The sequence below is a fragment of the Pristis pectinata genome, chromosome 28 (genome assembly GCF_009764475.1).
Source record: "Pristis pectinata isolate sPriPec2 chromosome 28, sPriPec2.1.pri, whole genome shotgun sequence".
Taxonomy (NCBI): Eukaryota; Metazoa; Chordata; class Chondrichthyes; order Rhinopristiformes; family Pristidae; genus Pristis; species Pristis pectinata.
Window position 1 is genome coordinate 12,710,243 of NC_067432.1, and position 24,166 is coordinate 12,734,408.

The following is a 24,166-nucleotide window of genomic DNA, read 5'->3' on the forward strand; positions in this document are numbered from 1 at the left end:
GACCTGCTCCTGTCGCTACAGTATTTACATGGCGGGTTCAGTTAAGTTTTCAAGACATTAATACAAAGGGGACTCCGTATTAATAATGCCATTGAATGTCAGGGTGGGTGGATAGACTCTCTCATGCTGAAGGTAGTCACTGGCAGGCACTTGTGTGGGAAGAATGTTACTTGCCACTTTTCAGTCCATACCTAAATATTGCTGCATGCAAGTATGGTCAGGTTCATTTTCCTTTGAAATTATTAACAAATATTTCCATTTACTACCTTATAACAGAGAGAAGGACTGTAATACTTTCTTATTTTTAGTCCTTTTGATTTAGGAGCCACCTGTGCAAGATTCAGTTATTAACTAGTCGAGCCATTTCTACAACACAATAGAAACATTTTCCATTTTGGTTGGTTGGAAGGAGTGGTAAATGGGATGAAGGGAACGGTACATGCGTACATGTTCTCAACTATTTCTGCAAGTAGTGTTTATTTTTGGTCATAGCAGCCCAGGGACAATGGAGGGGAGAAATGAATGCTACATACCCCCAACACAACAAATTCTGCAGATGCTGGAATCTGGAGCAATACACAAAAAGTGCTGGAGGAACTCAGCAGGTCAGGCAGCATCTATGGAGGGAAATAAACAGTCGATGCTTCAGGCCAAGACCCTTCATCAGGAATGGAGAGGAAGAGGGCAGAAACCAGAATAAGGTGGTGGGGGGAGGGGGAGGGGGAGAAGCACATGCAGGCAGGTGATAGGTGAGTTCAGGTGATAGGCGAGTCCTGGTGAGAGGGGGAAGGGAGGTGGGTGGGGGAGGGGAAGTAATACACTTTTTGCGTATTACTACATATCTCTCTAGTGTATTTCAATTAATTCAAATGTAAAACTACATACACTTATGCCTGCTCTATTTCCCATACTAATTTTTTTTTGTATATTCACAATGACAACCTTGATTTCAAATGATTAATTTAACTTGTCTAAAGAAACAATAAGGAGTTGACCAAGGAATAATTGATGACATACCATAATACCATCAAAAACAACATTTCCATGTAAATCATCTTCATTGGAACCAGGGTCAAAGCGCAGTGCTTCATTTGTCTTACGGGTAGAATCTGGAAGGATTGCACTGCTGAAGCAAATTGGATCATTCGCCCACTTATGATGAACAGAACCATTCCAGGCAGGCTTATTGAAAAAAAACAGAAAAATCATTCATCAAAAATTAACTAAAGGGAAAAATATATGAAAATATTCCCAAATTAGAAGTGCAAACAAAAACTTCTGGAAGAGAGACCATTTAAACACCTGTGGGAAGGGAAGATTACATCAACAATATTATGGTGACATAAGCATCTAAAAAGGTTTTATTCCCTTGATTCCACATGTTAACCTCTCAAATCAACTCTTCATATGAAATGGGAGATAAGTGAAGCAAGAAAAATGAAAATAATTAATTTCCCCACAATACCTTTCCTCCTTTAGTTGAAAATGAAATGCCATCTCGTAGAGTGCCAAAACGTAAATTGACCCTTGATCTCCAAATCCCACTATATAAGATGATTTAAAGTGACAGAAAATACCTTTAATTTAATCTGAATGTCATCATCTGGAAGACTGGAATCCATGAAGATTTGCACTTCAGTGAGTTCAGTTTTCTCAGTAAGTGGCAGAGATAGATCTTCACCCAGAGTAGACATTAGTGTTTCAAGCTCATGTGCATGGGGAAGGGCAATATTGTGAGTTGAAGAAGCTTTCCTTGCCCTGCGATAGTGTGAATGTTCAGTTGTTGGGTGGGAATCAGGACCTGACTCTCTGCCAATAAAAGGATATCCAACATTATTCATTTATATTTTTCTTCCAGCATCAATCAAACAAGAAAACTAATTGCTGGAAAATTACTTATTAATATTATGCTCAGACAGGTCCTTTTTTCTCCAATGGGACACCAGTTACAATGAAACAAACCCATAAAAAATAGGTTTAACTTTTAAACTTCATACATATAAAAGGTGGCACACTGCAGTCAAATCCTTGTGTGCTATCCTAGAGTAGTACACTTAGGTCAGTTGAGAAAAACAGAAAGGAATCTTAGGGATGCAAAACACTAAGCAAGGGAGGAACAGAAATTCATCTCAGGCCACTCTTATAATTTTCTCATGCTTATTCCATATCAGCCAGGGAACCAGGTTTAAGAACATGTTGCCTACCACATTTCTCAGTCATTTCTAACACACTAGCTGGTAGACTTGGATTGAAAGTGGTGGAGAAAAAGTAATCACATTCAGAATAATCTTCATGGACAAAGTTTATTAGAGCAGAAGAAATAAAATTCTACCAGCATTTAAAAGATTTGCTCAAAGATTTAGCAATGCAATGTTTTACAGCAATGGTCTTTCACCTTTAGAATTCAAATCAGATTAGTGGATTAAAATTCTCTAGCACCTCAGTTCCCAAGTGAAATGTGTCTCAACAGTGTGTCTAATCTCAGCTGCACAGTGCAATACTATTCAGAACTAAAGTGATGCTTTCACTCAGAATCCACAAGAGTGAGCGAGGGAAGAGGCTTGCAGTTTTGTGACTGGAATTGCCACTGGATTCAAGTAGGGGAGTTGGGCTGGATGGGTGTGGGGTGGAGTTTGAAAATGGAAAGATTTTTTTTTCTCCGCTATTTGTAGCAAAATCATAAACTTGGTTTTATACTCACGTTTATAATGTGCTATAAATAGAGAACAAAAGGAAACCTTCTGCAATAATGGAATAGTTGGTCAACTGCATTATATCTGACCTGCATGCTTGATACTGATCTGCAAGCAAAACGCAGGAAACTGTTCATTTACATTCCCCAGGACTGAGATCATGCATCTTAATGAGCATTTACATTGATTTCAAATAAAAATTGGGAAACTATAATCTCACATTTTACACATTTTTTTTCAACATTTTAAATGTAGTCACACAATAACATCAGAATTGTGAAAGCTGTCAGTTGTACAGATCTTCCTTTTTTGTAGAAGGTCTGTGCAATAAATAATCTTTCAAGTTAATTACCTCATTCACACTATCACACTACAAACCTGTCAGAGGAATTGTTAACCAATGCATATTTAACACAATCTGAACGTGTTACTATAGATTGGTTATCCAAAATGAATAAAGTACAAATAAATTAGGCTTGATTAAGCTCTTTACCTTCGCTTATTATTCCAGAAACTGGCACAGATGCAGAAAAGAATGCAAAGCAGTCCAAGACAGACACCCACAATGATGCCCGTTACAGAATGTACATCAAGGAGATCATGCAGTCCTGAAAAGAAAACAGTCAGTAGCCTGTGATTTCTGTAACATGCATTCACAATTATAGAAATCAAGGTGCTTGTTATTAAGAACATATGAACATAAGAAATAGGAGCAGGAGGAGGCCACCTGGCCCATCAAGCCTGCTCCGCCACTCAATAAGATCATGGCTGATCTGGCCGTGAACTCAGATTCACCTACCTGCCTTTTCCCCATAACCCTTAACTGTGTCTTAAACATATTTAATGAGGTAGCCTCCACTGCTTTCCTGGACAGAGAATTCCACAGATTCACTACTCTCTGGGAAAAGCAGTTTCTCCTCATCTCCATCCTAAATCTATTCCCCTGAATCTTGAGGCTATGTCCCCTCGTTCTAGTCTTACCTACCAGTGGAAACAACCTTCCTGCCTCTACCTTATCTATCCCTTTCATAAGCTCATGTTCCTATAATATCCCCTCTCATTCTTCTGAATTCCAGCAAGTATAGTCCCAGGCAACTCAATCTCTCCTCATAGGCTAACCTCTTCATCTCCAGAATCAATCTGGTGAACCTCCTCTGCACCACCTTCAAAGCTAGTATATTCTTCCTCTAGAAATGAGACCAGAACTGCACACAGTACTCCAGGTGCAAACTCACCAGTACGCTGTACAGTTGCAGCATAACCTCCCTGCTCTTAAATTCAATCCCTCCAGTAATGAAGGTCAACATTCCATTTGCCTTCTTGATAACCTGTTGCATCTGCAAACCAACCTTTTGCAATTCATGCACAAGCACTCCCAAGTCCTTCTGCACAAGAGCATGCTGCAATCTTTCACCATTTAAATAATAATCTGATCTATTTTTCCTTCCAAAGTGGATGACCTCACATTTACCAACATTGTACTCATCTGCCAGACCCTTGCCCACTCACTTAACCTATCTACTTCTCTCTGCAGACTCTCCACATCCTCTGCACAATTTGCTTTTCCACTCAATTTAGTGTTATCAGCAAACTTAGATATGCTATACTCGGTCCCTTCTTCCAAATCGTTAATGTATATCGTGAACAGTTGCTGGCCCAGCACTGGCCCCTGCAGCACCTCGCTCACCACTGATTGCCAACCAGAGAAACACCCATTTATCCCAACTGTCTTCTATTGGTTTACCAATTCTCTATCCTTGCTAAATACCTTACCCCCAACTCCATGCATCCTTATTTTATAGGTAAGTCTTTTACGTGGCACCTTATCAAACACCTTCTAGAAATCCAAGTATACAACATCCATCTGCTCCCCTCTATCCATTGCGCTCATTATATCCTCAAAAGAACCCCAGTAAATTTGTCAAACAGGACCTGCTCTTCCTGAATCCATGCTATGTCTGCCTGATGGAACCACTTCTATCCAGATGTCTCGCTATTTCTTCCTTAATGATAGCTTCAAGCATTTTCCCGACTACAGACATTAAGCTAACGGGCCTATAGTTACTGTACCTACCTTTTGCCTACATCCTTTTTTAAACAGTGGCGTGAAATTTGCTATCTTCCAATCTGCCAGGACCTGCCCAGAGTCCAGAGAATTTTGGTAAATTATTACAAACACCTCTACAATAACTTCTGCCATTTCTTTCAGTACCCTGGGATGCATCTCATCAGGACCAGGGGACTTGTCTACCTTTAGGCCCACTAGTTTGCTCATCACTACCTCTTTAGTGACAGCAAATGTGTTGAGGTCCTCACCTCCCATCACATCCATAACATCTCTCTTTGGCATGTTAGACGTGTCCTCCACTGTGAAGACTAACACAAAATAATCATTCAAGGCCTCGGCCATTTCCATATTTCCCAATATTAATTCCCCCTTCTCATCTTCCAAGGGACCTACGTTCACTTTAGCCACCCTTTTCTGCTTTATATAATTATATAACCTTTTACTATCTATTTTTATATTTTGTGCTAGTTTACTTTCATAATCTATCTTCTCTCCCCTTATTGCTTGCTTAGTGGTTCTTCGTTGCTTTTTAAAGTTTTCCCAATCTTACAGTTTCCCACTACCCTTGGCAACTTTGTATGCATGAGCTTTTAGCTTGATGCCTTCTTTTATTTCCTCAGTTATCCAAGACTGGCTCTCCTCACCCTTACTGTCCTTGCTTTTAACTGGAATATACTTTTGTTGAGCACCGTGAAAAATCTCTTTGAAAGTCTTCCACTGTTCCTTAACTGTCCCACCACATAGCCTGTGTTTCCAGGCTATGGTAGCCAATTCCTCCCTCATCCTGTTGTAGTGTCCCTTGTTTAAGCATAGTACACTAGTTTTAAATCGAACTGTTGCACCCTCCATTTGTATGAGAAATTCAGTCATACTACGATCACTCTTTCCAAGAGGATCCCTAACTAAACAGGTAATTTTACCTGTTTCATTACACAGGACCAGTTCTAAGATAGTATTTTCCCTTGTTGGTTCACTAACATGCTGTTCAAGAAAGCTATCACAGATCCATTCTATGAAGTTCTCCCCAAGACTGCCTCGACCAACTTGATTCACCCAATCTACGTGCAAGTTAAAGTCCCCCATGACAACTGCCATTCCATTCTTACGTGCATCAAATATTTCTTGGTTTACTGCCTGTGCCACTGTAATGTTACTATTCGGTGGCATGTAGCCAACTCCCACCAGTGATTTTTTTTCCCTTTACTGTTCCTAATCTCTACCCAGATGGACTCAACATTCTGCTCCTTGGATCTTATATCATCTCTCACTATCCCCGTGATCTCAATCTTAACTAAGAGTGCTACATCGCCTTCCTGCCTATCCTTCCGTATTACCTGATATCCTTGGATATTTAATTCCCACTTATCTCCACCCTGCAACCTCATTTTTGTAATTGCCACTAAATCATACCCCTTTGTACTGATTTGTGCCACAAGTTCACTGACCTTGTTTCGAATACTACGGGCATTCAGATAAAATGCCCTTACACTCATTGTCCCTTTAGAATCTAGTAACCTTTGTGTCCTTTGCATTTGACTTTTCTGTATTCCACTCTTACTTTTCCCTTTTATAAATTTTGCTCTGGTCTCCACTTTGCTTCCCTCTGTCTTTCTGCATGGATTCCCATCCCCCTGCCATATTAGTTTAAACCCTCCCCAAACAGCACAAGCAAACAATCCCCCTAGGACATTGATCCCAGTCCTGCCCAGGTATAGACCTTCCGGTTTGTATTGGTCCCACCTCCCCCAGAACCGGTTCCAATGCCCCAGGAATCTGAAACCCTCCCTCCTGAAGCCACACATTCATCCTAACTGTGCTGCTATTCCTACTCTGACTAGCACGTGGCACAGGTAGTAATCCTGAGATTATTACCTTTGAAGTTCTACTTTTTAATCTATCTCCTAGCTCCCCAAATTCAGCTTGTAGGACTCATCCTGCTTTTTTCCTGTATCGTTGGTGTCTACATGCACCATGACAACTGGCTGTTCACCCTCCCCTTCCCCCTTCCAGAATGCCTTGCAGATGATCCAAGACATCCCTGACCCTTGCACCAGGGAGGCAACACACAACCAGGAGTCCCATTTGTGGCCACAGGAGCTCCTGTCTATTCCCCTTACCATGGAATCCCCTACCTCTACAGCTCTGCCACTTTTTTTTCTTCCCTCCTGTGCAGCAGAGCCATGATCCTGGCTACTGCTGCCTTCTCCTGATGAGCCATCTCCCCCAACAGTATCCAAAACAGTATCTGATTTGGAGGGAGATGACCACAGGGGACTTCTGCACTACCTTCCTAACATGGATCTGTCTGTTGGTCACCCGTTCCCTATCTTTCCCTAGGCCTTTAAACTGTGGTGTGACCAACTCACTAAACGTGCTATCCACAACATTCTTAGCATTGTAGATGCTCCAAAGTGAATCCATGCGCAGCTCCAGCACTGTCATGCAGTCTGTCAGGAGCTGCAGCTGGACACACGTCCTGCACACGTAGTCACTGGGGACACTGGCAGCTTCCTTTGAGTTCCCACATTGCGCAGGAGGAGCATGACACAGGTCTGAGCTCAACTGCCATGACTAAAAAGCTTTGAGGGAAAAATAAAGAGACAGAAAAAATGAATAAGAACCCACCCTCACCTTACCTTAGTGTTGCTCACCCTCTTCACTAAAGCCTGGTATTCACAGATTGGTATCCACTCTCAAAATGGCTGCTCCAAAACGACCACTCCGCTTGACTCTAACTTTTTATTAGTTGCTGATAATTAGCTAATTAGCCAATCACCTATTAAGTAAAAATTAGCTGACTTAGCTCTTAAATTCCTGCAAGTGAAACTCACAAGCAAGCAAGGAGTCTCACTTTTTTAATCTTCCGCTCTTGCTCCAAGTCACCAACTCCTCAGCCTTTGCCTCTTCTCGCCAAAGCCTCAGCTCCCCACTCTAACACTGGCTCACTGTCACAATGGCCGCTCCAAAATTATTACCCCAAGAATGTAATTAACACATAACTGACTCAAGTACTTACTACAGTTTTAAAGCATACTTATCTCCATTAAATTCCATGAAAGGAGCTTTGTTAGGTTTAAAATTCTTCCTCATTTTATTGCAGTGTAATACTTAGTGGAAACACAAACACTTCATCACTTTAGTTAGCAGATTAATGACCTCCACTTTTAATTTGCTGAATGTTCCATCATTCACTCTGCATTGTCAGGTCAGTTTAACGCATAAATAATAAAAGGAGCCCTGAGCAATCATTCAGCAGTGTTTCACCAGGTGAATGGCCATGTGAAATGATTAATATTCATCAACCTAGTTCTCATTTCATTAAAATACTCCCTGGCATTTCTTGTAAGGATTTTTCATTTATAACAACAATTTAAGGTGAAATAATGGCACAGGATTTCCTCTTCGTGCCTCATGAGGATTGAGCTAAACTGAAGCTTTCTTAATCCAGCATTTTCATGGGTAAATAGTCTTTATAGAGCAATTGGCATCATACTGCTCTAACATCAACAGTAAATTCAGTGAATCAAAGCCAAGTAGTTGCTTAAAATGGCTTAAAAAAATCTAATACTTTTTCCAATCAAGTGCCTCAGCTGAGCAGGGAGTTAATGAATGGTAAGACAGATATGAAATAGACTTTGGAACCTTTCAATTGCCACCAAACGGATTAATGCTGGAATGATGGTGAAGAGGTTTTGACTGACACCCTGGTTAACATATTGAAATGTGATGAATGTTCACGGAATGCATCTTAACAAAGAGTCAATGCCTTTGGGAGTTTAGCTGAAGGGGAATATTACTAAAAAATAGAAATATCAAAACCTTAATTTAAATTTGGGGATTAATCATGGTGAATCACAGACATCTCTGGTTGATGTACTGAAGGGTAATTTATGAGTTTGTTTTCTCCCCTTTACAGTTACAGGAATTAACACCTAATGAATGAAAATATTGCACATTATAATGCTTCATAGAGAAATTGTGCTGCATCTCAAAAAGGTCTATTTGATTGACTTTTTCCTTAATTTACATGCACAGAATGCTTGATAGTATACAGGCAACCCCTGCATTACGGGTGGGGCGGGGGGGGGGTGTGGTGGGGGGTAGGTGCATTCTAATGAAACGGTGTGTATCATGATTATCCATAATACAAAGCAGCAGCATCTGCGCATGTCTCAAGAAACACGGTTTGGAAAAAAATAAATTTTGTGTTTATTTATTTACTTTCTTTTCCACATAAATTCCCTGAGAGTGAATTTATTCTCTCTCCAATTTTTGGGTAGTGATTTGTGAATTCTGCAAGGGAAAATTTCCGTTACCTGAACAGCCATAATGCAGGGGTCCCCTGTATATCATGTTTCACACTTGTGATTTAATATTCAATATCTGGCTTATTAATCAGATAACATGTTAGCTGTATTTTAACATATATCAGTAATACCAAATAAATAAGCTCTCAAAATTTACCTAATATTCGTTTAGCTAGAGTTTGCACATCTTTTGTCGTGGAGAATGGTCCCACTCCTACAACTGTCTTTGCACCCATCTTGAAGAAGTACCGAGTGTCACTTTCTAGTCCCTGCACATCAGTGCTGAAAATGTGGCCTAAATATAACAAAAATGATCATTGAAGATACCTGTTGCCAACATCCTAAACCCAATTAACATCTTATTATTTCTGATTTACTGGCAGAAAATCATGATCCCTCTTCAATGAGGCAAAACATGATTTGGTAACATATGAAACGATCTCACTTTGAACTTAAACAATAATATCCCATCCTATGTTAGCAGCTCTTATTGTTTACTCTTTCAGCCTGAATTTTTCAGTCTCCAAGTACAATTATACAAAGATATTGATGCAAATTAATTTCAATGTGCTACTGCAGCTATTGTGTATCTGCATGGCCTAACATGACACCGGATGTGGAATTGACTCCATGGAAAAGGGAGTCTTGATGTGCTGCCGAATTATTTCAGGGTTGTGCATCCAATTAGCAATTAAAGTTCATTACTGAATAATTGCAGTTTTGCCGACACCAAAACTAACCTTGTGCAAAGTGAGTGCAAAATCTATTGATTTGTCCCACATGAGGCCAAGGCAAACAGCAGATACTGTTTTATTTTATCAATGATACAAAAACAAGTCATTTTGTTTCATAACAGATTATGTATCACAATCTTGTTTTGTGAATGTGTCATAAAGTTTTTTATGATTATAAGAGATGATTGCTGTTCACCTGTAGATTTAAAACAAGGCTTTTTTTTTCTTTTACTACTCTTCATAAACAACCTTTAGCACTTGTATCACATTTGTTTCTCTTTCCATTCAGATTTGGCTGCAAACCACCTACCATTTTCTTTATCGACAATTGATTTGTGCTCATATACTTCCCTTCTGATCCATTAAAATCTTTCTACTTTGCTGGTATAATTAAATTTGAATTAGCTACTGTATTGCAATTTTCTTTTCTTTAACTTCCTTTCATTGAACACTGGAAATTGCAATGCAAAGGGGAGAGATTAAAAACACAAAAAAGGGGCTTGGGAATGCAACATTAATTTTGTTATCCACATTTAAAGAAATTTACCGGGCAAGGACATAATAATTCTCAAATCACACAATAACTGAACCAACTGAAATGGAGAGTTTTCATAATTTTTGCTCCATTAAATTCCAGGGATGAGGGATTTCAGTAACAAGAACAGATTAGAGGATCTGTGCTTTTCTCTTTCACAAAAAGCTTGAGAAGAGATTTGATCGAGGTGTTAAAGATAATGACGGAATTAAGGTAAATGTGGAGAAGCTATTCCAATGAAAGCTTGCTCAAGACCAAGACAACAAAGTTTCTAATTGATGGACAAAAAATAAAATGGAAATGTAAGAAAAAACTCCTTATCCTGCAGTGAGTAGTTATTATCTTGAACTCACTGTAATGATGATTGAAACAAAGTCATTCAGGGATTTCAATAGGAAATGTCACTTAAGGGAAAAACATTTCACGGCCTCCAGGAAAATTCAGAGCAAGTGTGGGACTGTGGGCAATTACTCCAGAGAATGTTGGTATGGACTTCATAGGCTGAATGGCTTTCTTCTATGCTAAAATGTCCTAAACTAATTAACAAATGTTACATCAAATGCTATTCACATTTGGAGCACCTTAATAAAGTTAGTTACAGAGATATCATTGGATGACAAGAAATGTTCTACAGCACAATATTAACTGAACAAACCACCAAACTTTGGAGGTAGGAATGGTTTGAAGAAACTTCACTGAATACCAATCATTTCTGCAGTAGGGTTTGATGATAACTTAGTTCACTCCTGAGGGCTGTGGGGTTAAGCTCTAATCCTAGATATCAACATATTACAGTATCTAAATTGAAGCTTTATTAAAGTTGAACTACCAAACCAATGTTCTATTTTTCTGGTTAGGATCCTACAGCATCATTTGAAGGAAAGGTAAGGAGTTCCACTAGTCTCCTGACCAAAAATTATCTTCAGCGAACAACAACAGAGCTGGTCACCTGGGTTTGAAAGTTTTGGTTTTAACCAAAAGAAACAGAAAAATTATCCCTGAAGGCCCACTTGGAAAAATCATTCTTTTTTTAAAAACCAAAATATGTGGTTTAAATGAAAACTGTGCAGGCAAGTATGAAGTGATGCATTTTAGAAAATTAGACCATAGCAGAACATATTCAGCGCATGACAGGGCCCTGGGGAGCGTTGTAGAACAGCGAGACCTAGGGGTACAAGTACATTGTTCCCTGAAAGTGGTGACACAGGTAGACAGGGTAGTGAAGATGGCCTCTGGCATGCTTGCCTTCATCGGACAGGGCAAAGCGTACAAGAGTTGGGACATCACATCACAGCTGTACAAGACGTTAGTGAGACTGCACCTGGAAGATTGTGTGCAGTTCCAGTCACCATACTATAGGAAATATGTAACTAAGATAGTGAGGGTACAGAAAAATTCAAAAAAGTGTTGCCAGGACTGGAGGGCTTAAATTATAAAGCGAGACTGGATAGGCTAGGACTGTTTTCCCAGAGCAAAGGAGGCTGAGGGATAACCTTAGATATTTATAAAATCTTTGGAGGTGGATTGTCACAGTATTTTTTCCAGGATAGGGGAGTCTAAAATTAGAGGGCTTAGGTTTAAAGTGAGGAGGAAAAGATTTTAAAGGGACATGAGGAACAAGTTTTTTCACACAGAAGGAGGTGAGCATATGGAACGAGCTGCCAGTGTAAGTGGCAGAGGAGGATACAATTATGTTTAAAAGATATCTGGACTGGTACATGGATAGGAAAGGTTCAGAGAGGTATGGGCCAAATGGGACCAGCTCAGGAATGGCACACTGGTTGGCATGGATGAATTGGGCTGAAGGGCCTATTTCCATGCTTTATAACTCAATGACTCCAATTACTTTTAAACTGCTGCATGTGGCTAATTCAATTTTCAGTGGGATGTGCAAGTCCCTGATGTAACAGCGAATAAAAAGAATGAAGAGTACAAGGGAAGGTTGAAAAGGGGCAAAAGAAACAAAGTGTGTGCAATTATGAGAAAGAAAATTGAATTTTTGATGAAGTTGTTTAGTCTTATCAACTTCATTCCAGAGACCACCTAACAGATATTTTGTGTACAATCTCCAGTATTCAAGCAAGCAGCTAACAAAAATCATCAATAAGACATTGTGCTAATTTTCAGTGCTATATCCATTTCCTGACAAATTGCAAAGTAGGCTAGTGTCAACTGCCATGCATGTTTGAATAATGCACCAGCATTAATGACGATATCTATTACCTGCTTAAAAACAGAATAAGCCTGTATTTTAAACTGTGACCAATAAGATCAGGCAGATATATTTGTTTAAAATTAGGGTAAGTAGATTTCAAGTTAGCAGCAGTTTCATAATGTTGCTTGCAGAAGTAGGTGTAGATAGATGAGCACTGACATATCACATCACCTCACCACTTTGTTATTTCTATTTAGTTTTTTCTTTATAGCATTCAAAAGAGACAATGTTGATGCATTTTAGTGATTAAAATTATTTTATAACCAAAATTAGCTGATTTTACTGACAACTAGCAAAAAAAAGTCCCAAACTGAATCAAAAGTAAAAACTGAAAACTTTAGGCCCTACTTATCTCACTTGGTACCTGCAATATGAATGTCACATTTCCATCTCAACACCAAGGCATATTTACTTTTGAAGAAACTCTTTTAGAATTTTTAAGCCCTTGTTATCAGGAATGATTTTGATCTTAGTCAACAGGGGAGGTTTATTTGCAACAACAAAGGTTTCTTAGGATACTACTTTTGCCAAAGCATTAAAATAATTTTGCACTTCAATAATAAATGTGAACGCTCTGATATTATCTGATTGACCAAGCTAAGATATTTTCCCTGCAGAGAATGAAAATGTGAGTGCAGCAAAAGATGATAAGCACAAATGTGATGTCAAATGCTCCTGTGTGTTCAGTCAAATAAGATCTTAATACTATCCATAAATTCTTCATGGGTGTAAGCATCACATTTCTTTACCACTCCTAAACCAAAATACTGGATTTAGCATACACCTTATGTGACGGAAGATTAATTAGTAATGGAGAACCAAATCTACAATCATTTTGACCATTTTCCTCAATACCCACCTTCCTTGGACAATGAATTCCAGAGGTCATCTGGTTGTGTGTAGTTGGCATTGTACAAAATAATGTATTCAATTATAATGCCATTTGGTTCAGTTGGAGGTTGCCATCGAACTCTGACCGAGTAGGAATTAATTGGATTTAATTTCAAATCAGATGGAGGGGTGGAAGGTTCTGAAAAAAAAATGATTAGGAAATTAATGCTCTCACTAATGTTTCCATGTTACTTAAAACAATTCATGATTTTTTTTACTCATCTTGCTTGTGCATGCTATAGTGATCTGATACTAAGTAGTGACTGAGAAAGTAAAAAGCACAACCATTGTACAAACAAGGTGCTTCAACATGTCTCACAGACCAGAGACACATTTCAACTGGGTCATTAGAAACTGACAGTAAATACCAAGGAAATCAAGGAGTAAACTAACCTTGTTAGGTAGAATTCCAGGATCTTGAACCAGTGACAATGAAAAAAGTAGAGATAGTTCCAAGTCAGAATATGTCCCTATGCACCTGCCACCATTGTACTTCTAGGTGATAGAGGTTGCAGATTTGGGAGGTACTATTAAAGAAGCTGTGGCAGTTTGCTGCAATGTAGATGGTAGTACTTAGCCATAGAGTACCAGAGCAGAAACAAGCTTTTAAGGTGGTGGATGTAGGACCAAACAAGCAAGCTGCTTTGCCCTGGACAATATGGAGCTTATTGAATGTTCTTGAACTGGCATTTACTAGTTTCTCACCATTTAAAATACCATTGTGAATAACAACAAATTTTCCCACACTTTTCTGTTATCTACAACTTTCTTTATCATCAATTGTACTCCCAACTTTTGACTGACAATTACCAATTATCTCCAAAATTCTTAATTATGCGTCCTACATTTCTAAGTCTAAACCATTGATATCCATCATGATAAGCGTGGAATGTAGCACTGAGCCCTGCAGATTTCCATTGCAGTCAGCCTCATAGGTACTGAAGAATTGTTGATCTTTAAATTTTTACTTCCTGACACAATTGTTAGATGTCTAAACACTTAATGCAGACCAACATTGACCAGTACCTTAAATGGGCCAGTTCGACAATTGCTCTGGGTGCTAGAGCAGTTCAAAGGCCAAATACTGTTTGGCAAGCACTTTGTATTCGCTCTCTCCTTTTGTCATCTCATTTACAGAGCAAAAGTCTGGTGTGTGATAGAGTGATTTTGGAATTCAACACCTCACAGATTAAGTATATACAAGACCGAGATTGAAATTTTTTTGGACACTAAGAGAATGAGGTGGGATAAATTTTGGGGCCTTATTCAGGGGAGAAACAGGATAAAGGGTCAGCCTACTCCTGATTTTTGTTTTACGTCAATGATTGGTTAACTGGGCAGAAAAGTGACTAAAAACAAAATGAAGGCTATGTATATGTCCACAGTTCCCTAAAGAAAGCAGGGCAGGTGCATAAGTAAAGATGACATATAGAATACTTATATTGACTAAAGCACAGAATACAAGACCAGGCTCATACAAAACATTTGCCGTCTCTCAGAGTACCATGTACAGCTTTGGTCACTTCATTACAGGAAGGTTGTAACAGCAGTAAGGAAGGTACAGAAGGGAGATTAATGAGGGTCTTGCCAGGGCTGGAGAGTTTTAGTTATGAAGAATGATTTGTTAGATGAAAATTGTTTTCTTTGAAGCAGAGGTAACTGAAAGCAGTTTTAATGAGAGATATTTTTTAAATGAGATATTGTATAGGTGGAATAGGTATGACCTATTTCCCAAAACTGAGAGATTAATAACCAGAAGGATTAAAGGGAAACTAAGGAAAGTTTTCATTCAGAAGATGGAGAGTTTGGAATTCGCTGCCTTAAGGGGTGATTGATCCAGCAGCTTTTAAGTACTAAGAATAGTACCATAGAACCATAGAACAATACAACACAATACAGGCCCTTCGGCCCTCCACGTTGTGCCGACCTTCAAACCATTCCTAAGACTATCTAACCCCTTCCTCCCACATATCCCTCTATCTTAAATTCCTCCATATGCTTATCTAACAATCTCTTGAACAAGCACTTAATATGCGGTAACCTACAAGGTTTTGAAAGCTGGGATTTGAGGTAATGCTTGAGGCACACTTGCATATTGTTGGTAATAATTGGCTAATTAGCAGCAGCCAATAAATAGAAGTTAGGGTTAAGCAGAATGGCCATTTTGGAGTGGGCCAGTGCTAGAATGGGGGGTGGGTATGACGACGACGATGATGATGATGATGGCGGCTTTGGCTCAAGAGGCTTCAGCAAATACAGGTGGAAGCCTAGGTGAAGTTCTGTTTAAGATGAGGGGCTTAAACTGGTGGGGAGGGGTTTAAACTGGGGGGGTGAGTGGAGTGGGGGGGGTGCGTGGGGAGGAGGGGTTTAAACTGGGGGGAGGGGTTTAAACTAAGGGTGGGGGAGGGGTTTAAACTGGGGGTGCATGGGGAGCAGGGGTTTAAATTGGGGGGAGGGGTTGAAATGGTGGGGGGGAGGGGTTGAAACAGGGTGGGGGGAGGGGTTGAAACAGGGTGGGGGGAGTGGTCTAGGTGGGGGGGGTGGGTTGGGGGAGGGGTCTAAACGGGGGGGTGGGGTTTAAATGGTGGGGGGGTGGGTGGGGGTGAGGGGTTTAAATGGGAGGGGTTTAAACTAGGGGGTGGGGGGCAGGGGTTTAAACAGGGGGTGGGTAGGGGGCAGGGGTTTAAACTTGGGGGGTGGGTGGTGGGAGGGGTTTAAATGGGGTGGTGGGTGGGGTGAGGGGTTTAAACTGAGGGGGTGGGGTTTAAACTGCAGGGGGTGGATGGAGTTTAAATGGGGGGTGGGTGGGGGAGGAGTTTAAATGGGGGGTGGGTGGGGGAGGAGTTTAAATGGGGGGTGGGTGGGGGAGGAGTTTAAATGGGGGGTGGGTGGGGGGAGGAGTTTAAATGGGGGGTGGGTGGGGGGAGGAGTTTAAATGGGGGGTGGGTGGGGGGAGGAGTTTAAATGGGGAGGTGGGGGAGGAGCAGTTTAAACTGGAGGGGTGGGTGGTGGGGAGGGGTTTAAACTGGGGGGGTGGGTGGTGGGGAGGGGTTTAAACTGGGGGGGTGGGTGGTGGGGAGGGGTTTAAACTGGGGGGGTGGGTGGTGGGGAGGGGTTTAAACTGGGGGGGTGGGTGGTGGGGAGGGGTTTAAACTGGGGGGGTGGGTGGTGGGGAGGGGTTTAAACTGGGGGGGTGGGTGGTGGGGAGGGGTTTAAACTGGGGGGGTGGGTGGTGGGGAGGGGTTTAAACTGGGGGGGTGGGTGGTGGGGAGGGGTTTAAACTGGGGGGGTGGGTGGTGGGGAGGGGTTTAAACTGGGGGGGTGGTGGGGAGGGGTTTAAACTGCAGGGGGTTGGGGGGATGGGTTTAAACTGGGGCGTGTGGGTGGGGGGGGAGGGTTTTACACTGGGGTGGGGGGGGGGGGAACCAGAGTGGCAGGGCAGCAAGTGGAGAGGCTGTGGATAACAGTAGATGTTGAGACTACAAGCAAAGATGGAAACTGAAAGAATGAACATGGTGGGACAAATGTTCTGAGTTGCGTCTATTTCAATGCAAGGAATATTGTAGGTAAGGCAGACTAACTTGGAGTATGGATCTGTATGTGAAAATATGATGTTGCAGCCATTAGAGAAACTTGGTTGCAGGAGGGGCAGGTCTGGCAGCTCAGTGTTCTGGGGTTCTGTTGTTTTGGACATGATAGAGGGTGAGGTATTAAAGGGCGAGGGGTGGCATTACTCATCAAGGAAAATGTCACGGCAGTGCTCAGAGAGGATATGCTGGAGGGCTCGACTGCTGAGGCAATTTGGGTGGAACTGAGAAATAAAAAAGGATGATCAAATTAATGGGACTATGTGGCAGACCAATAGTCAGCAGGATTTAGAGGAGCAAATTTGCAGACAGTTAACAGACAGTTGTAGGAAATATAAAGTTGTGATAGTAGGTGATTTTGACTTTCCACATATTGACTGGGACTCCCATACTGTAAAAGGATTGGATGGGATAGAGTTTGTCAAATGTATTCAGGTAAGTTTCCTTGATCAATTTGTAAGAGGTCCCAACTAGAGAGAGCGCGATACTGGATCTCCTCTTAGGGAATGTGACAGGGCAGGTGACAAGTGAGTGTCGGGGAACATGTTGGATCTCGTGATCATAATTCCATTAGATTCAAGATCCTTATGGAGAAGGATAGGACTGGTTCTAGGGTTAAGATTCTAAACTGGAAGAAGGCCAATTTTGAGGGCATCTGAAGGGATCTGGCAGACGTGCATTTGGATAGGTTGTTTTCCAGCAAAGAGATGCTTGGTCTGTGGAAGGTCTTCAAAAGTGAAATATTGAGAGTACAGAATCGGTATGTTCCCATTAGAATAAAAGGCAAGGCTAACAGTTTAAAGAACCTTGGTTATCAAGGGATATTGAGGCCCTGGTAAAGAAAACTGAGGCGGCACATGTCAGGTATAGGCAGTTAGGATCAAATAAGGTGCTTGAGGAGTATAAGAAATGCAAGAGAACACTTAAGAGAGAAATCAAGAGGGCTAAAAGAAGACATGAGGTTGCTCTGGCAGACAAGGTGTAAGAGAATCCCAAGGGTTTCTATAGCTATATTAAGAGCAAAAGGATAGTAAGGGACAAAATTGGTCCTCTTAAAGATTAGCATGGTTATCTATGCATGGAGCTGAAAGATGGGGGAGGTCTTAAATGAATTTTTTCTGTATTTTATGTCTATAGAACTGAGGAAAAAGTAGTGAGGTCATGGACTGTATCCTGATTACAGAAGAGGAGGTGCTTACTGTCTTGAGGTGAATTAGGATGGATAAATCCCCAGGATTTCTCCCTGACGAAGTGTCCCCTTGGACTTTGTGGGAGGCTAGTGCAGAAATTGCAGGGGCCCTGGCAGAGGTATTTAAAACGTCCTTAGCCATGGGTGAGATGCCAGAGGTCTGGAGGATAGGCTAATGTTGTTCCATTGATTAAGAAAGGCTCTAAGAATAAGCCGGGAAATTATAGGCCAGCGAGCCTGACGTCAGTCATGGGTACATTATTGGAAGGTATTCTGAGGGACAGGATGTATAAGTATTTGGATAGACAGGGCCTGATTAGGGAGAGTCAACATGACTTTGTGTGTGGCAGGCCATGTCTAACCAATCTTTTTAGAGGAGGTTACCAGGAAGATTGATCAAGGGAAGGCGGTGTATGTTGTCTACATGGACTTTAGCAAGGCCTTTGACAAAGTCTCACATGGGAGACTGGTCCAGAAGGTTAAGTCACTTGACATTCAGGATGAAGTAGTCAATTGGATTCAATGTTGGCTTAGCAGGAGAAGCCAGAGAGATAGTAGATGATTCTCTCTGATTGGAGGCCTGTGACTAGCAGTGTACTGCAGGGATCAGTGCTGGGTTCATTGTTGTTCATCTATATTAATAATTTAGATGATAATGTGGTAAACTGGATCATCAAATTTGCAGATGACACCAAGATTGGGGGTGTAGTGGACAGCAAGGAAGGCTATCAAAGCTTGCAAAGTGATCTGGACCATCTAGGAAAATGGGCTGAAACATGGCAGGTGGAATTTAATGCAGATAAGAGTGAAGTGATGCATTTTGGGAGTACAAACCAGGGTAAGACTTGCACAGTGACTGGTAGGGCTCTGAGGTGTGCAGTAGAACAAAGGAACCTGGGAATACAGACCCATAATTCCTGGAAAGTAGCAATCACAGGTAGATAGGGTCATAAAGAGCTTTTGGCACATTGGCCTTCATAAATCAGGACATTGAGTACAAGTGTTGGGATGTTATGTTGAAGTTGTATAAGATGTTGGTAAGGCCAACCTGTGTGCAGTTCTGGTCACCTACCTACAGGAAAGAAGATCAATAAGCTTGAAAGAGTGCGGAGGAAATCTGCATGGATGTTGCTGGGACTTGAGTTACAGGGAAAGGTTGACTAGGTTATGACTTTATTCCCTGGAGCAGAAGAGGATGAGGGGAGATGTTATAGAGGTATACAAAATTATGAGGGGTATAGATAGGGTGAAAGCATGCAGGCTTTTTCCCCTCTGGTTCGGTGAGACTAGAACTAGAGGTCATAGGTTTAGGGTAAAAGGTGAAATATTTAAGGAGAATCTGAGGGTGGTGTGAGTATGGAAGGAGTTGCCAGCAGAAGTGGTGGATGCAGGTTCAATTGTAACATTTGAGAAGTTTGCATAGGTTAGGGTTATGCTCAGAATAAGGCTGCACTGTGATCCGGAGGTAAGTGGGCCTAATGAAACCCAATTTTTATCAGTTTCCAAATAACTGACAGTAGACCTGGATGGTCAAGTTGGAATTTTCCTGCGATCATAGTGACAGAATATATTGTGGCAATTTGCCCATTTATCGGGTATATGTCTATGTTGCAATTATACTGGAACAGCTGAGCTAGATGCACAGCTGGTTCTGGAGCACACATCTTCTGCAATACAGATGGGATTTAGGGTTTGGTACCCAAAGTACTCAATTATTTCTTGATATCCCATGATGGTGGGGACCTCTGGAGTAGCAGAGATGGATCACCTACTCATTATTTCTGACTGAGATGGTTGTATGTACTTCAGTCTCAACTTTTGTATTCACATAAAACTTCAGTTAGGGCACACTTGGAGTACTGTGTGCAATTCTGGTCACCCCATTACAGGAAGGATGTGGAGGTTTTGGAAAGGGTGCAGAAGAGGTTTACCGGAATGCTGCCTGGATGAGAGGGTATGAACTATAAGGAGAGGTTGGACAAACTTGGGTTGTTTACTCTGGAGCGTTGTTGGCTGAGAGGAGCCTGCAAGAAGTTTATAAAATTATGAGAGGCATAGATACGGTAGACAATCAGAATCTTTTTCCAAAAGTAGAAATGCCAAATAGTAGAGGACATACACTTAAGGTGAGAGGGAGAAAGTTTAAAGGAGATGTGCAGGGCAAGTTTTTTTTACATGGAGAGTGGTGTGTGGATAGAACAGTCTGCCAGGGGTAGTGGTGGAAGCTGATATGATAGTGGTGTTTAAGAGGCTGTTAGATAGACGCAGACATATGCAGGAAATGGAGGGATATGGATTATGCACAGGTAGAAGAGAGAGAGTTTAATTTGGCATTGTGTTCAGCTTGGACATCATGAACCAAAGGTACTGTTCCTGCTGTATTGTTCTATGTGTATGCTGGTTTCCACCATTGTCAAGGAGCAGGATGGTAATCAAGTCTCCTCCTCCAATTAGCAGTTTTCTAGCACTATTCTCAACTAAATTTGACAGGACCTCAACTTTTATCTGATTTGATGGGTGTTGGTTGGTCACTTCACTCTATCTACAACATTTAGCTTCCTCTGTTCAGCAAGCATATGGTCCTAATTTACACTTATCATGTTGGCATCTCACTTTTTGATATACCTAAGTGTGGCCCTGACAGTTTTCTATACCCCTCGTCAAATCACAGTTGTTCTCCTGGTTTGAAGACAATTATAGAACAAAGAAATACTAGGCCATAAGGTTCCAGTTGTGGTGAAATACAATTCTGTTGCTGCTGCTGTTCACCACAGCATCTCAATGATGCCTAGCTTTGAGATCAACAACCTGTCCTCAATCTATCCCATTCAACATAATGGTACTGCAAAGGGTCTCCCCAGTGTGAAGATTGAACATCTCCACAGACTGCGGAAAAGTTGTTCCTATTAATATTGTCGTGGTCAGTGTGGACAAGGATAAGGCCAAGAAGGTCCTTCTCTCACTTTCATTGAACGATGCAAGTCTAGTCTAGCAGATATGCCTTTGTGGACTCAGCCAGCACTATTAGAAAAGTTGTTATCAATTCACTCTTGGCAGAAGACATTACTGTCTTCATTACCCTCTGCTTTGCCCAAAATGTTTAACATGGAGCAATACATAGTCACATCAGGGAGAACAGTGGGTGATAAGTGGGCCAAAGGGCCTGTTTTGTGCTGTACGGTTCTATAATCAACAGGTTGTTTCCTTAGCACATCTGACCTGATGTCTTGAGATTTCATGGAGTCCCAAAGAAATCTCCTCTTTTAAGACTCTCCAAACATTTTAAGTTGTCTCCAATGGTAACACCCCACTTTAATTGTTCCAATTACTTTAAATTTGACTCTGATACTTATCAGAGAACTGCATGTTATTAGCATGTTATCTTATGATTATGTTCAACAGCTCTTAACTGATTAGAAATGGAGCATCTGAAGATCAAAGTTTGTCCAAAAATCTCCACTGATGTTGGACCAGTAAATCCTAAAGGGTCGTCAAAGGAAATGCAGAAGTACCTATTAATTGACCACTAATCACGATCATGAAACAATTTTTGATACACAATATAACAATAAAATGTACTCACTGTCAGACAGTGTTGATCCCTCTACAATGCCACTGAAAGGACCATCAACACCAAATCCATTGGATTGGACTGCAAATTCATACCTAGTGTATGGCTTCAGGCTAGTAATAGTAATCTCTTCTACAGTGCTGGAAACAGCCCAAAAATTTACATGTAACGTATTCACACTGATTACAACATGTGAAGTATGACTTAAACATAAACACAAAGAATGTTAGATTTAGTGTCAATGCATTGCTTTTACATTCACTTGAGCTTTTATTTATACACAAAATGCTTGCTTTTACAGGTGCAGTTGTATGTAGATGCTGTTCATATTATCAAAATTACATTGACAAGCAACCAATAATTTACTTACTTGACAAGAAATCTGCTTAACTAAAAAAGCTCCATAAACCTTGTACATCTAAAGACATGCCTGAAGTGTACAAACTAGTACTGATAAACTAATTGGCTCCTGGTCTACTACAGAAGACTAGTAAGGTATCTCCAACACTAGCAGCGTAAACTACTCATCTCATCCAATCTTTTAATATTTTTGTCTAAAAGCAAATCATCAATTTACCTACAGGTAACAACAGCTTGAATACTACTGAAAATGTACACAGTGATTCACAACCTTTGTGAATGAAAACCCCATTCATTCATTCTCAATACATGCATCCCCCATAAATAATATCATAGGGCCCCGCTTTTAAAGAATTGTGGCAATCCTACCACCAAAGCAGCTAGAGTATTGCCAGTACTTTTAATGTTTTATTTTGTGAACTTTCTAACCAAATTCTCTCATTATTATTATTAAAGCCTCATAGACCCTTCAGGATATTTGCCATACTTCTTCAGTTTTTGACCTGCACTTCCACAGGGCTCACAGACTCTAAGATGAGAATCTCTAATTTAGATGAATTGACTGCAACATTAGACATGTTGCCATCTACTAAAACCACTGAACCTTTTTCATATTAACAAGCTCCACTTGTTTCTTGGATCATATTGCTGTACACATGGTAAAATAGCAAAGTTAGACATCCAGGATTTTCTAATCTGTTTTTTCTCTTTCTAGATCCTGACTGACCTGAAGTATCTTTCCAATAGAATGTGTTTATTCTAGATTTAGAATATGTTTTACTTTTTATACTTGTGTAGACTTTTATCTTGAAGAAAACAATTTCAGACTGGCTTGCACTTTCTTGCCTGAATGGAAAAAATACATACTCTTTGATAAATCCTGGTAATCATACTCAGGTAATCAAAATCTGTTTTCATCTTCATAGTAATGCACATTAACATAGATCAACCAGCCATTTACACTCAGCACAAGGGTAAGCTTAAATAGTAGCAACAAAAGTCTTAAATGTCTTAATTTACCACTGCTTAAATTCAGGAGACTGTTGAAATGTGAAACAATTTTAGTTAAGATGAATGTGGGGACTTAATAATACCACAATTATCTAAATTGCTTTGATGCCTCATTTTCAAAAGGCATCTTTGTTACGGCAATAAGTAAGAAATAGCACTAAAGATCTCATCATACAGTTGCTGTGAGCTATTCAAAAATGTAAATGGATATAGTGAATTTTAAAAATGTTGAGCACTGGTGAACATCACACTCCTTAGTAAAATGACAGATATTTAAACATATGGCAATGAATAAACTCTTTCAGAAAACTACTCATGCATAATAATGGAAAGCACATCTCATTCCCCACCTGCGATATACTTTGTCATATAAATGAACCAATTTCACCAACATGCAGAAAAATAGCCTGTCTTTAATTTTGTGAGCTCCAGTTTCAGCCCAGTTGGTTAAAGTGGCTATCAAAAGGACAGTCTTCCACAAAAGGATCTCAAAATTTGAGGGAAACAGACTGATCTGCTAGATTGAGATCCCAATTGGGACCAGGAGTGATGATTTTAAAGATTCCATTTCCGGATGATCTTCATGGACCGTGGTGGTGAGCAATCATAATGCAAGAAGATCAATACTGACCAAAACCTCAGCAACATGTAAACAAATGAAGTAGGGTTTCAATATTGAATGTTAAAAATACATAAAGCGGCAGAAGAGTTGAACAAAGAGACATGGCTGAACACCACTAAACAAACTTCTCATTCTATTCATTAGCACTAAATATTGCAGAGATTGCACTATGTCTACTAATAATCTTTTTTTGAAGTGATAAAAGTGGAAGAAATTATTTAACAAAAATTATAGTGGCTAGCAAAATCCATTAATTGAAAACTACAAAGTAAGCATTCTACATGGAATAAACAGGATGTACTCAGGATTATAGGGTAACGTTCCACGCTGAACAACTTATTGCCTTATACCAAATTTTTCCTTCTCCTCAAGAGCATGGGAAG

At 40.4% G+C, this 24,166-nt stretch overlaps 1 protein-coding gene across 1 annotated transcript in view; it reads right to left on the reverse strand.

Annotated features, from left to right (window-relative positions):
* The window catches only part of igdcc4 (immunoglobulin superfamily, DCC subclass, member 4), a 95,475-nt gene that overhangs the window by 8,406 nt on the left and 62,903 nt on the right, over positions 1–24,166 (reverse strand). The window contains exons 13-18 of the mRNA XM_052040277.1: positions 21,803–21,930; positions 13,412–13,582; positions 9,226–9,363; positions 3,187–3,301; positions 1,578–1,809; positions 1,018–1,182 (exon numbers count right to left, since the gene is read on the reverse strand). Coding sequence (XP_051896237.1) covers positions 1,018–1,182; positions 1,578–1,809; positions 3,187–3,301; positions 9,226–9,363; positions 13,412–13,582; positions 21,803–21,930 — 949 coding nt within the window. The remainder of the gene's footprint in view (positions 1–1,017; positions 1,183–1,577; positions 1,810–3,186; positions 3,302–9,225; positions 9,364–13,411; positions 13,583–21,802; positions 21,931–24,166) is intronic.